We start from the raw sequence: 13,583 nt of genomic DNA, 5'->3' as shown, positions 1-13,583 counted from the left end.
TCCAGGGTGTTGTGCACCAGGGGGCAGGGATGAGTTTGTCATCACCGAGCTATTCACATGGAGGAAATGGGACAGAGTTCAAGGATTGCTTATTTTTACCTCCTCCCTGCTCATACCCTACTTTCAAGCCACTTGTGTGAATGATGCCCACACATGGCCTTGACTGAGCTGAGGGGATGGACTTGGTTTGATTTCAGTCACCAAGAGTCTAACTTTGCTGGCCCGAGTTGCACACCAGCAGAACCACTGCTCACCTGGGCCCAGAGGATGGCAATTCTGAGACGTCACAGGCCAGGGAAGTTGAGATGGGGCCGATGGGCCTTCATGGATAGGGAGGGACTTATAACATCCCCATGGATCCTTCCAGAGGTGGTGTTTGGTTCCTGTACTTCTTGTCAGCCAGGTGCCCTCTGCTCAGCTGGTTCACAATGCAGAGGGCCTGGGGCCCTGTGGATATAGCTATGGCATCTGCCACTTTATCCCCAGCCTTGTCCCTAGCCCACCACCCCCATCCCCTTCTTCCTCCCTCCTGCACTCTGGGAAAATCAAGTGTCACCCTTTCCAGAGACACCTCAAGGCCTCGCGTCACAATGCCAGTCAGCTGGAACAGGTTTTCAGAGTACCTCAGCTTGGCATGGCTTCTCTGCAACCTCAGAACTCGGCCCTGGTAGAGCCTGTTAGTGATTCAGCAGCTGGGGAACTCCAGCCAGCCCGAGAGGGCTCGGCGATACTCGCCCTGTTGCCTTGCAATTCCAGGAATTTGGATGGGGGCCCTCAGCCAGCCAGTGTGTGAGCAGCTCTGGGGAAGAGGAAGGTTGACTCAGTACCCAGCCCCTGGTCTCAGTCTTTGATAAGGCTTTAACTCTTCAGAAGAGACAGTTGCTTCCTCCTGGCACAAAAGGGTGTGGCATAGATCTGCACAGGTGGGAGCAAGCACAGGGCCTTCCTCACCTCTAGCCAGGTGCGTGCTGCATCCTGGTTAACATTGTTGGCTAAAGATGTTTTACCTGTCTGCTATTTGCTTTGCTTTATGAGAGAGGGTTCTCTTGGACCACCAGATCAGTGGGCAGCCTTATCCTATAAGGCTTTGAAGTGGGTAACATGTTGAGGAGAATACAGGAAGATGTCTGTGTGGCAGTGTGAGGTGTTACATCACAGTGGCCGGGCCTTAGAAACAAAAATGTCTCAACAGGAAGCACCTGGCTCCTCCTCCAAGGGTCTCTGTGCTTTTTTAAATTTAGTTGTTTATTTTTTGCATGCTTTTCAAAATGCATGTTGGGAAAAGCATTTCACCTCCTTTTGCAGCGATGTTACTTCTCTGTTAACATAGCTGCAAAGGGTTATGTAACAACTATGTTACTTCTAAGGTGTCGGTTCTGGGCACTTGTTAGGGCATTGACTCTAAAGAGTTCAAAGCATTTTGCCAATATTCTCATTTGTCTCTTGAAGCTGGGAAAGATAGTAACCAGCTCTCCTAAATCAGTAATGGTAGGAAATGAGGTCTGGGCTGAGAGAAGGAGGGGCAGGAGGTACTGGTCCATGTGAGTGACCTGATCTTACACCCAGCCCAATGCTGGTGGGTGTTAGGAGGTGCAGGCAGAGAGCCCTGCCTGCCAGAGTGGTCAGGGGGCATCATGGAGGACCTGGGGATCTAGCTGGACCTGGAAGGCCAGGTAGAAATGACATCAGGCAGTGAGGAGGCTTTTCTATTCAGAAGAGAGGGAATTAAGTGTTTGTAAGAGACCTGTACTAGGTAAACACATTTGGTTGGAAGAAAGGGCTGAAATAGGGAGCATCAGAGATACAGGAACACCACTGGGTGTGTTTGCTTTGATCATCTGGATTGTAAACTCCTTGGGGCAAGTCTTGCCTTTGCTTGAAGAGCTCCGGAACACAGCGTTCACAATGAACATTCACAGTAAGCGTTCACTCTCTCTGTCTTAGCCTCCCTGGGAGGCTAAACCAGGCCTCTTTGGGGTCACTGGATGGAAGTCTTTGTGTTCTCATAAAAGTTTCAGGAAAAGCCAACTTTTAAGTTAAGGGTGGAAAATAAAATGTTGCAGGGGTCCTCTCATCGGGTGACCGAACAACTCAGGATCAACTTGACAGGCCTCTTTAGCAGACTTAACTCCAGGCTTTGGATAAGGATGACAGTTCCTTCATTCCTCATGGATTTTTCAGTATTCTAGTGGGACTATTTAATATCGTTATTAATAGAAACAGAAAATAGAAAAACACAGATTTAACTTACCACCCAACTGAACAATGGTACAGCCATTTATAACGGAGTTCAATGTTTTTTGAGAATTGGAAGGATTCTTTCTCATAGGAAGGGACTCTTCATTCATTGCTCTCTGCCCAGCACCTAGAACAATGTCCCGCTAATGGTGCAGCAGGTGCTTAGTGAGCACTTGTTGAATGGATGAATGTCAGGATTCAAGTGCTCTGTGCAGCAAACCACCATGGCAAACGTCTACCTATGTAACAAACCTGCACATCCTGCACGTGTACCCCTGAACTGAAAATAAAAGGTGGCTGTAATCCTTGCACTTTGGGAGGTCAAGGCAGGCAGATCACTTAAGGTCAGGAGTTCAAGACCAGCCTGGCCAACATGGTGAAACCTCGTCTCTACCAAAAATATAAAAAATTAGCCGGGTGTGGTGGCACACACCTGTATCCTAGCTACTCAGGAGGCTGAGGCAGGAGAATTGCTTGAACCTGGGAGGTGGAGGTTGCAGTGAGCTGAGATCATGCCACTGCATTCCAGCCTGGGCAACAGAGTGAGACTCCATCTCAAAAATAAACAAATAAATAAATAAATAAATGTTAGAAATAAAAATTCAAGTGCTCCCCATCTCCACTGAAATCAGAGTAAGAACCAAGACCTAGAGCTGTAGCGGCAGGGATCTAGAAGAAAGGAATTCCCAAGGATCTGTGGGTTTTCCCATTCCCCATCTGCACACCCTCAGTACTCACTACCCAGCCCCTAGTCCACGTCTTTGATAAGACTTTAACTCTGTTTTCAAGCTGGTGACCTCTTAGAGAAATTCAGTTCAACATATATATATTAAAGTCCTATGTAGGTGCATTCGGCAGGTGTAAGGATAGAGATGATTTAGCCACAGCTCCTGACCACGCTAGAGAGGAGAAACAGATAAGATGTAAAAACTTCTGAACTGCAAGGCAGAATAAAGTAAGGATTCCTCTGAGGAAGAAATTTTTTTTTTTTTTTTTTTTTGAGACGGAGTCTGCCTGGGTCACCAGGTTGGAGTGGGCGGATCTCAGCTCACTGCAAGCTCCGGCCCCGGTTCACGCATTCTCCTGCCTCAGCCTCCCCAGCGCTGGGACTACAGGCAGCCCGCCCCACCGCGGTCTGCTAGTTTTGTATTTTTAGTAGAGACAGGGTTTCACCGTTAGCCAGGATGGTCTCATCTCTCCTGACTCGTGATCCGGGCCTGGCCTCGGCCCCAAAGTGCTGGGATTACAGGCTTGAGCCACCGCGCCTGGCCAGAAATTATTATTTCTGACATTTGAGCAAGGCTTTGAGAGGCCAATTTGATTCCCATGGGTAGAGGACGGGATATGCCGACTTGAGAGATCAGCATGATATGAATGAAAACTGTCAATAGGCTAGGTACAGTGGCTCATACTTGTAATCCCAGCACTTTGGGAGGCCAAGGCAGGTGAATCATGAGGTCAGGAGTTCAAGGCCAGCCTGGCCAATATGGTGAAACCCCATCTCTACAGGTGCGTGCCTGTAGTCCCAGCTACTCGGGAGGCTGAGGCAGGAGAATCGCTTGAACCCGGGAGGCAGAGGTTGCAGTGAGCCGAGATCATGCCACTGTACTCCAGCCTGGGAGACAGAGCGAAACTCTGTCTCAAAGAAAAAAAAAAAAAAACTATCAAAAGTAGCAGCTACCATTTGTTTCATGTTTATTGTGTGTCACTCAGTATACCACATTTTTCTCATGTGTCCCTTGTTTAATCTCTAAACAACCCTGTGTAGGAGTTGGATATCTTTATCTGCTTTTCCAGTGAAGGAAACTGAGGCTCAGGCAGCTAAACTAAAGTCAGCAGCCGTAAGAAGTTGGGTGAGGATCCTAGCAGCATGAGTCCAAGGCACCAAGCTGGGAGTGCCAATTTTTGTGCAGGGAAAAGGGGCAGTGCTGGGCTGCTGGGGTCAGAGGACCTAACAGGAGGGAATGGGCGGAGTTTAGGTGGAAACGGGGTCTGGGACCAGGTTATGCATGCTAAATCTCCACTCAGCACTTGGGACTGGGTTCTGTTTCTGTGCTGGGTTCTGTGAGTGGTATGGAGCCCATGGAGAGTTTAGAGGAAATAAGTGATTTCATTCAGCAAGGTCAGTCTAGTAGTAGGAGCAAAGATTTTTTTTTTTAAGCTGTTGGCAAGAAAACCACTCTAACAACTATTGTGATAGTGCAGGGAGAGATGATAGGGCCTGAATTGGGGCAGTAACAGCAGGGATGCAGGGGGATGGAGAGGATGGACCGTGTGGAGGCTGGGTGTGTAGGAGGGCTTGGCTTGGATACTGGTGAAGGAGAGGGAGGTACTGACAATGACTGCCTAGTTATCAGTCCCACCCAGAACCAAGTAAGAGGTGGAGGACATGAGTTTAATTTTGAACACATGATCTGGGGTACAGGCCTTGAGGAGAGTGGTGGAGGTTGGAGATAGTGTTTGGGCATGGAAGCAGGGGAAGCATCTATGGGAATATAGGGTCAGTCCAGTGCCTCGGTGGGCTGTAGTGATAACTTCAACAGCCTACACTTGTCTGCCTTTGTTGAAGTGTGGAAGATTCCATTTTCTCTGGTAGTTGCTGTCCCATGTGACTTGGACATTTTAAGGGAAAGTCACAGGTCTCAGATTTATCTTTTTTTTACTTAATTTGCTCACAGTAGGTAGGTGCTCAATAAATATTTGATTAGTTAACATAAGTAAATAACAATTTTTTTTTTTTTTTTTTGAGTGGGAGTCTCGCTCTGTCACCCAGGCTGGAGTGCAGTGGTGCAATCTTGGCTCACTGCAACCTCCGCTTCCCAGGTTCAAACAATTCTCCTGCCTCTGCCTCCCAAGTAGCTGAGATTACAGATACCCACCACCACACCCGGCTGATTTTTGTATTTTTAGTAGAGTCCGGGTTTCGCCATGTTGACTGTTTAAACCCTCAAAAGGCATAAAGGGCATGCTATTTCAAGATCAGTCCATGGAACATCAGTAGCCTGCAGCTAAGTGACCCCGGGGCCTCAAATAAAACCCTTTGTTGAAGTTGCCTTAGTGACTTCCAAAGGGAGGAGGGTCATGACCACCTCCTCGTCATCCTGAACTTCCTGGAAGTTATGATGAAACAGGAGCAACATGAAGCGCCATCAACTGCTGTGTTCAGTGGGTGCTCACGTGACTTCTGGACCTCATTTGCTCTATTTCATTTTGTTTCACTTAATCCTTGCAAGTCCCATGAAGAGCTGTTATCCTTGTTTTATGGATGAGCACACCAAACCTCAGCGAGGGTACATAATACAGACAAGGTCTCACAGTGAAGGAGTGGCAGAGCCAGGATTTGCACCCAGGCCTGATGGCAAAGCCCCTTTCTGCTGTGCTGTGACAGGCTAGAAAGTGGTAGGGGGTTGTGGTGCAGGCAGCCGTTTGCCCATCTCTCTTGCCTCCCTGATCCTGAAGGTTCATTCTGAATACTTTGTTTTTTGCTATTATCAGATATGTTTAGATGGATATGGAAAATTCCTATGAGCTTTCAGGTAATGCTGGATCATTTCCTGTGATATCATAGTCATGAAGTATTTCCCCAGATTTATCAAGTTGGAACTTGCTGCTGTCCAATGGAGATGCCACGTGGCTGCTTTTGGCCTTAATATCCTAATCAGTTTGTGGATAGTCCATGATATGCTCATCCTACCAGCCTTGCTTGTAGTCCTCCTCTGCAAGGCCTTCCCTTTTTCCTTCTTAATCAGTTCTTACCCTGAAGCCAGCATCCTCACCTGGCTGTCAACCTCTTGGATTTAAAAATATTGATGAAATCATACAATTTAGTGATTTTTGCTATGCAGTTAAAATCCTGTCATCCTTGCAAATAAAATTTAAATGTTGAGATATAATTCGCACAGGAAGATGCCATGAACCTGTACTGACTGGCCCTGGGTTCTTTGTGGCCCATTTCTTTATATGTTTGTGCCCACATGGGAGCCTCTGCAGACCTCTCCCTGAGCAGCGGGATTCCCACCCTCTATGTACCACTGACTACTTCCTGTTCCTTAGGACCTGCCAGGTCTAAGAATGGTAGGAGAGGAAGGGGAAAACCTGCTGCCCTCTGAATACCTACACTCCCTTCTGCCCTGCCCTCTAGCACAATTCCTATCCTCCTGCCCTGAGTGTGTTCTTCATCCAAAGACCTTTCCTCACCACCTCTTCTGAATCCAGAGCATCCTTCATCCAAAAGGACCTGCTGCAGCCTCTTCATCCTCCCACATCCCCCGAAAACAAAAACTCACCCTTCGCCCCTTCATTCAGGAAGTCTGGCTGAGAGGATCCCAAGCAGGTGAAAGGTAGAGCTCTTGATATTCTAGAGGGAGCAACTGCTCCATGCCGTGGAGTAGGTAGGGGCCTGAAAGCAAACACCAGCCCCAGCAGAGGCCAGAGCAGGACGTGGTCCACTCTGCTGAGGTGGCCGGGGCCGGAGGATACTCCTCCCAGCTCCAGACACTGTGGCTGAGTGTCCACAGAAGAGGTGGTCACCAGGCCAATGGGTGGTTGAGGATGAAGGGTGTTGGACGCTGAAGGCACAGCCTGGGTATCTGTGCAGAATTGCTAGTCCTGTGCCTGAGTGAGGGGTTGGAGTAGGGGTGTCCTGCTCTGGGGCCCAGGGGAGAGGGGTGTCCAGCCTCTCTCAAGAGCATTTCCCATTGACACATCAGCACATAGGTTTCGGGATGGCTTCCCTTCTGAGGACTCATGAGCTAAATAGGTGAGGCTCCTTTTTACCTTGTTTCTGTTGGGAATACTTACCTGAGTACCAAACAGCTGAACTACAAGCATAGCAACACTTGTCCTTCCTAAGGGCAGACCAGGTTCCCACTCTATTTTGGGGGGCACGGGATCAGCCTTTCATAAGGGTTTTCTTCCGTTGCATGTGGTTTTCCCCTTGACACCACCCGCTTCTTTTCTTTTTTCTTTTTGAAGTCTACAGTCTTGGGATTCCCCTCTTTGGAGCTATTTAAACAGAAATAGGATGCCAGCAGGAGTGGCCTAGAAGGGATTCCTAGAAGCCTTCCTGTCCCGAGGGCCTGTGGCAGGCAAGGGCCAGCTTTGAAACTTAGGCAGGAGGAGCCTGTGGCTGTGGGCCACCAGGCCTGTGCACTGCGTGTCTCCCTGAGCCACTGCATGTTGCTGCGGTCCCTGTGGCTGTCCTCTCCCCATCCTTCCTTTGTTTGGGATGACCCTTGGAGCCTGCCAAGGTCATGTGTTTCTGGAAGGCCCCCACACAGCCTGGCTTTCTAAGCACAGTCGTGTGGCCAGAGGGCTGGGCAGCTGGTGAGCCTGGATGCTCATACCTTTGCCCCTCAGTAGACCTTGTTCATGGCAGGGAGATTGGAGGCAGTGGGGGAATCCCCAAGAGGCAATGCGTGGCTCTCAGGGAGAGAGAGATCAAGGCTCAGCCACTGGGCCTGCAGAGTCTGTTGTTTGGACTCACCTGGGGTTTGTGACTGCTGAATACACACCTGTGTCACAATTGGCTATGGTCAGAAGGACTGTGGTGTGGTCTGGTAATTAGACACTGTCTTGTGCATGGGAGTTGGACACACTTAAGTTTGAATGTGGCTGCAGGAACTTGGGCAAATTTCTCAACCTCTCCAAGCTTCAGTTTCTTCATCTCTATGATTGGGCATTTCTACCAGCTGGACTAGAAGGTTGGGAGGCACCTATGTCATGAGTTGTTATGAGGACTAAGTAAGAGAACACATGCAGAACCTTAGCAGTGGGCCTGGGACTAGGTCCAGTGCATATCCACCTGCACGGTGAGAGACCTGAACCCTGTCCTCCTGCTCCAGGGTCCTCTTAGGCTCACCATGTAATGAAGACGAAGCAGAGGCCTTGCCGCTCATCACAGGGCCTCAGCTGATGCTGGGCATGGATCAAGATTGCAGAGTGAAGCTCAGGGCACCAAGAAGTCGTTTTCCATGGGAGCGTGAGGGTATAGAAAGGACCTATTCTTCTTGTGTTGCTCAAATTATGAATAAAAAGCCAGTGTCTTTCATCTGTGGAACATCGTGGTTTTGCAAACTTCAATTCATTCCCAAAACACCTCTGTGAGTTTGGCAGCTGCGAGCTCACAAGTGAGGAACAGAAGGTGAAGTAAGTTGCCCCAAGGCTGGGGAGCAGGCCCCCATCGCACACCCTCATCTTCCTGGAGCAGTGGTGCTCATCAGTGCCTTGTCCTGGATTCAGCTGCACAGTGTTTGCTTTCTTGTCTGGGTTTTGCTTAAGCAGAGGCTAACATGGAGCCTAGGAACCATGCTGACTGGGTTCGCCCTGACCGACAGGATATGGAGCAGGAACAGGGCGTGAAAATAATTCATTAGTTCAGGGGCAGTTTGTGACAGGCAAGTCACACTTCCCCTCAGAGTATGCAAAGCATCCCTAGTGTCATCCTTGGACGCTATTATGGGTCACTGGCTGACTTTAGCCAAGGGTGGTTTGTGGCAGTGCCAGCGAAGTCAGAATGTGACTGTTCCCCAGCTTCAAGTGGGCAACCCCTGACTTTTCCCGGCTTGGATGGGGATGCCTTGTTTTAACACTGGCATGTGGGTGACAGAGGGGCCCTGGGAGCCTTGCTTCCAAAATTAGCATCTATTGGAGAGCAAGAAAGAATTGCGCAGGGAAGACATGCATGATTTTACTGATTTTCTCTCCCTGTCCCCCTGCCCTGCCTCCAACTCCAACCCAAACATCTGGCTTAGGATTCTGTAAAAGTCTTTGGGAGGTCCATGCCAGACCTCCAGTAAAAGCAGCCTGAAGTTCTTATGTTTCTCATTTCAGAGGTTGAAAGAACATTGGGAGCATGATTGCTTTATCTGTTCCAAGTGCTTTTTTTTTTCTTTGAGAGTCAGGACTTCTGTGTCTACACCCTAAGTGAAAAGGGGCAAGAAACCCTCACAGCCTGCAGAGTAGGGGGCCGCATCGATCCTGTAACAGACAGAACTTTGCTTGTTTCCTGTGCTGACTTGATTCATCTGCCTTCTGGGCTAACCTGTCAGAGGCCCAGCCCCTCGGCATGGCAACCATGGTATTTTTTTGCATTTCAGTTTTGGGAAGTCATTCTAATGTGGCTCATGCTGGTTGCATAACTCAGAAGAGTTCCTTCTTCATTGGAAGGTTGCTGCTGTTTCCAGAAACCTCAAGTACTGTAATCTGAAGGCACATAAAGGTCATCTATTGGCAAGGCAGGCTTTATGGGCATGCAACCTGTGTAGGTCCCACAGGACCCCATGCTCACAAGGGCCCTAAGCTTGAGGTTTAACACTCTGTAGTTGCAGTCTTAAAAATCTTGTAGTTTTATCTTTGAATTTGTGTCTTGTAGGTGAAGTCCAGTGGGACAATACAGTATGCACTGGGGGCTTAGAGCCTTTGTTCCCATGGTCCTGCCTATTACTATCTCCCTGCCTCCCCTAGGTTTTCTTGCTCCTTGCCATGCTCTGTCCCTGGCGGGGCCTGGACACAAAAAGGGTTGGGGGTAAGTGCATGGCATCTCAGTGTCCGGCATGGTGGCAGCTGTCCCCATTCTGGACTGGCAGCTCCATGGCATCCTCAGTGGGCAACTAGAGAGAGGTGAGCTGCTTGACTCCCCCAATCCAGGTACCTAGTACATCCTGACAGGGAGGAGGCAATATCCTTAAGGGGTCACCCATCCATCTTGGGTTGGGACAGCAAGTTCCTGGAAAGAAGAGATACCTGACTAGACCCCTCAACCCCCAGCTGGGTCACAGCACATTGGTCCGGCTGCCAGCTGGAAGGAAACCCCAGAGGCAGTGGATCCTTTGCTCCCTTACACACTCTGTCCCTGGGGTGCACCTGTGAGGGGCTGCACTCAACCTGTGGGTATCCTCATACCCAAAGGACAACAATGACGTAAATAGCAAACAAACATGACATGAACAACAGGGTGAAGGTACTTAATGTCACTGAAATGTACAATTAAAATGGTTAAAATGGTAAATTTTATGTTATGTGTATTTTCCCACCATAAAAAAAAATATATATATATGGCGTTAAGAAAAAACAAAAGCCAAAACCACCCTGACAAATGGAGATACTGGGAAGAAGTGGAAGGCTCTCGATTTCAGTGCTTTTCACGGGCACTTTCTTCCTGCTTTTTCAACAAGGGGCTCCACGTGCTCATTTTGCACTGATATCCACAAATTATGTAGCCGAGCCTGTCTACCAGCCACTCTGTAAAACCACCAAGCATTTGCCTGTCAAAGGGTCTGCCCTCTAAGCGTCTAAGGACATCGTTTGCCAAGCAGACTCTGACCTTTTCCCTCTTCTCCTCCACCCAACAGGTATTGTGTTGGCCGCGTGCCAGGCCTTGGAGAACAGCACGTCCCTGCTGAGCGGTGAGTGCAGCTGCCGTGGGTGTGTGGATGGTGTGTGGGAAGGGAGCGGGCCTGCTGCTGTGTGGAACCTCAAGAGCTCCGTCCCTGGCCTCCTGCCCACCAAGCACACGCCTATCCCAGAGGCCTCTCTGCTCCTCCTCAGGGGCGAGATGGCGCTCACTGGAAGGCCTTAACTGCAGGCCCAAGTGGGGGCTGCTCCTGGCCCCCTCAGGGGCCTCCCCTCCCTGTCTCTCTTCTGCTGTTCAAACAATTCCTGTGGGCAAGTGTGTGAAACAGGGCCTGCAGGACCCCAGAGCCCGGGGCCAGCCATGTTTTCCCCACTCTCGTAATAGTCCACCTGAAGTAGAACCCAGATTTCTGAACCCCCATCTGCTTCTGCCTGGTGACCTTTGTTTAGTTATTTTTGGTTTACATTTTAATACTTGTAGTAAAAAAAAAAAAAATCACTGTGTGTGTGTATATATATATATTTTAAAGATCCCAAATCAAAATAGTGGAGAGCTTGGGACATGTACGAGGCAAACCACCGGTGGTCACAGCACTGCAGGGGAGAAACCTCTGTTTGATTTGCATGTTGCTTTTGCTCTTTCTCCATGTGTGTTAATATTTTTATACAATTAGTCCTGGTGAGGAAACAATGTGGATTCCTGCTTTTTAAGCTCAAATGTTGGGACTGTGCATTGTTCCATGTTGCCTGAAAGTCTTGAAATCTCTTCTCTTAAAATGTCATGCTGTCCCATTGAAGTGAACATGTGTGATTTAAGGAAACATTCTCCACTGGATATTTATGGTGCCTCTAGTTTCTTAAGTTATGGTGTTACCTATTCATGCCTACAAGCTTTCTGCTCCTTTTGGATTCTTTCCTCAGAATGCATCTCCGGAAACAGGAATAAATACAGATTTATGACCCTTGGTACAAACTGCCAGATAGCTTTCCAAGTGAATGGTGCTGATTTTTCCAGCAGTGTGTGAGTGCGCCAGTCCCACGACTCCCTGGTTAGCATGGAGTGTGTTTCACTAACTTCTGCTCCCATCTGTTACTGCACTAACCTCCTGCTGTGTCTCCATAGTTATTTCAGGGAGGTTCCAGTGGGAGGGGCGGGTTTCTTATCTATTCATAAATTCTGTAGCCAACCACACTGTGTCCCTGGTACCTTGCTGTTCTCCTCCAGGCCTTTCCCTCCAAACCCACTGGAGGTGACACTGCCTGTCCCACTGGGTACCACTGCTGCCGCAGCCCCACCAGCGCCCCTTGCTACTGTTATCCTTGATGCGCTTGGACTCTTAAGGTGCCTAAGCCACTTGCTGGTCCATGATGACACAGGAGAAAATGCCTCTCCCACTCTGTGTCATGCTTTGTTGGGGCTGGAGGTGAAAGGGTGTGAGTGTGTTCACCCCAAAGCAGTGCTTCTGGAGTCCAGGGTCTACTAGGGTTTCCATAAAGAAGTACTTTCACTTTTAAATTACCTCCCATCCACAAAGGACTCAGATATGAACACATAGGGAGGAAGAAGAGGATAACTTAGCAACTCCACCATGCCATTCTCAGAATTGCCCGAACCCCCTTTCTAGAATGCACTTGCCCCAAGCTTCACATTCTGTCCCTCCTACAGATAGACCTCTGGTGACCTGCCCAAACACTAGAAAGTACTGGTACTCCAGCAACACTTACACACTGGGTATCATTTGAGAGAACCTGGACACTGAGCCAGTTGGGGGTTACCACTCATTTGATACTTGTCACTGTTATCTCCAGTTATCTCCATGGGCTTAGAAGCCTCCTGTGTTTTCCTCACCCTCCCTGCTCTCTTCTAAGTCAAGTTGGGTGGAACTGAGATATAAAGACCTTGAGATTAAGCCAGAAGGGGGTGATGGAGTCCTGTGCCCCAGGCCTCTACCCCTAGTTTCCCAGCTCTCTGGTGGAGCCTTCCTCCCGCTCCTCCTGATTCTCACTCTAAGACCTGGTAGGCCAAGAGCCAGGTCCTCTATTGAGTCAGGTGACAAGTTGCAATGATGGCGAGCACTGATGCTGCCATGCATAGAGAAGGGGGTCCCGTTGGTTATTTCACACCCCCCTCCAAGTCTCCATCCATTCAGACAGACAAGAAAAGCCTAAGGGATGTCGCCCTTGAGCCTGTTCCCCAGGAGCCTGGCATAGCTCCTGCCTAGGCCTTTTGGGGTTCCCCAGGCCCTGCTGGGCAGATGTGGGCAGACCTGATACATTTGTCCAGAACGGGACTATTCTTTTTGCAGTCATGAGCAACCTCTGTTCCATCTTTTCTTCCTGAACTTCTTTCTATGAGAACATCTCTGAGGTTTACTTCCCCTCATTGTGATGTGTGGTCAGAAAACAGCAGGTGAACCCCTGCTGTGTTGCATATTACCCTGTAACTGGCTCAATGCCACTCTGGGGCCTGAGGTGGTCTGTGACAGCAGAGGCAGTGCCACACCTTCTAAAGTCCAGAGAGCCTCAAGCCCCCCGGGTTGGCCGGCAGTCTGCAGAGAAGGGAAGTGGCTGCCCGTCTGCCCTCTCTGTTGCTCCCTGTTTGATGGGTCACTGAGCTACAGAACTTGTGCCCCAGGGCTTAGAGATTTAATGAAATTACTCTTTCCAGAGTTATTTACTCTTGGCCCTGCCCAGTGAGACCCAGACGTGAATCCAGAGAGGGCTGGGCCAGGAGAAAAGTCCAAGTGGTGATGACTGTGTTATAGTCACACCTCCAAAGGCTGGGGCTTTATGACTAGATCAGGCTTATGCTTAACTTTCTTTCCTTTAGGGCGACCTTCCTGTCTCCTAGAGGACTGCTCAGGCCCTGGTAGGCCTTCCCACCCCATCCCACCCACTCTCTTGTCACCGCACAGGGCTGAGATCCTGTGGTGGGCACAGCTCAAACTGGGGACCAACTCCTACTAGCCACACTCACTGCCCGTCATTGTAGC

General features: G+C 49.3%; 1 protein-coding gene across 2 annotated transcripts in view; it reads left to right on the top strand.

The window, feature by feature from the left end:
- Window positions 1-13,583, top strand: part of TGFA (transforming growth factor alpha) — a 107,978-nt gene that overhangs the window by 28,329 nt on the left and 66,066 nt on the right. For both annotated transcript variants that reach the window (XM_009184381.3, XM_009184382.2), the window contains exon 2: window positions 10,590-10,643. In XM_009184381.3, coding sequence (XP_009182645.1) covers window positions 10,590-10,643 — 54 coding nt within the window. The remainder of the gene's footprint in view (window positions 1-10,589; window positions 10,644-13,583) is intronic.

This window comes from Papio anubis, chromosome 14, assembly GCF_008728515.1.
Source record: "Papio anubis isolate 15944 chromosome 14, Panubis1.0, whole genome shotgun sequence".
Lineage (NCBI taxonomy): Eukaryota > Metazoa > Chordata > Mammalia > Primates > Cercopithecidae > Papio > Papio anubis.
This window is presented reverse-complemented; position numbering and strand designations above follow the sequence as displayed.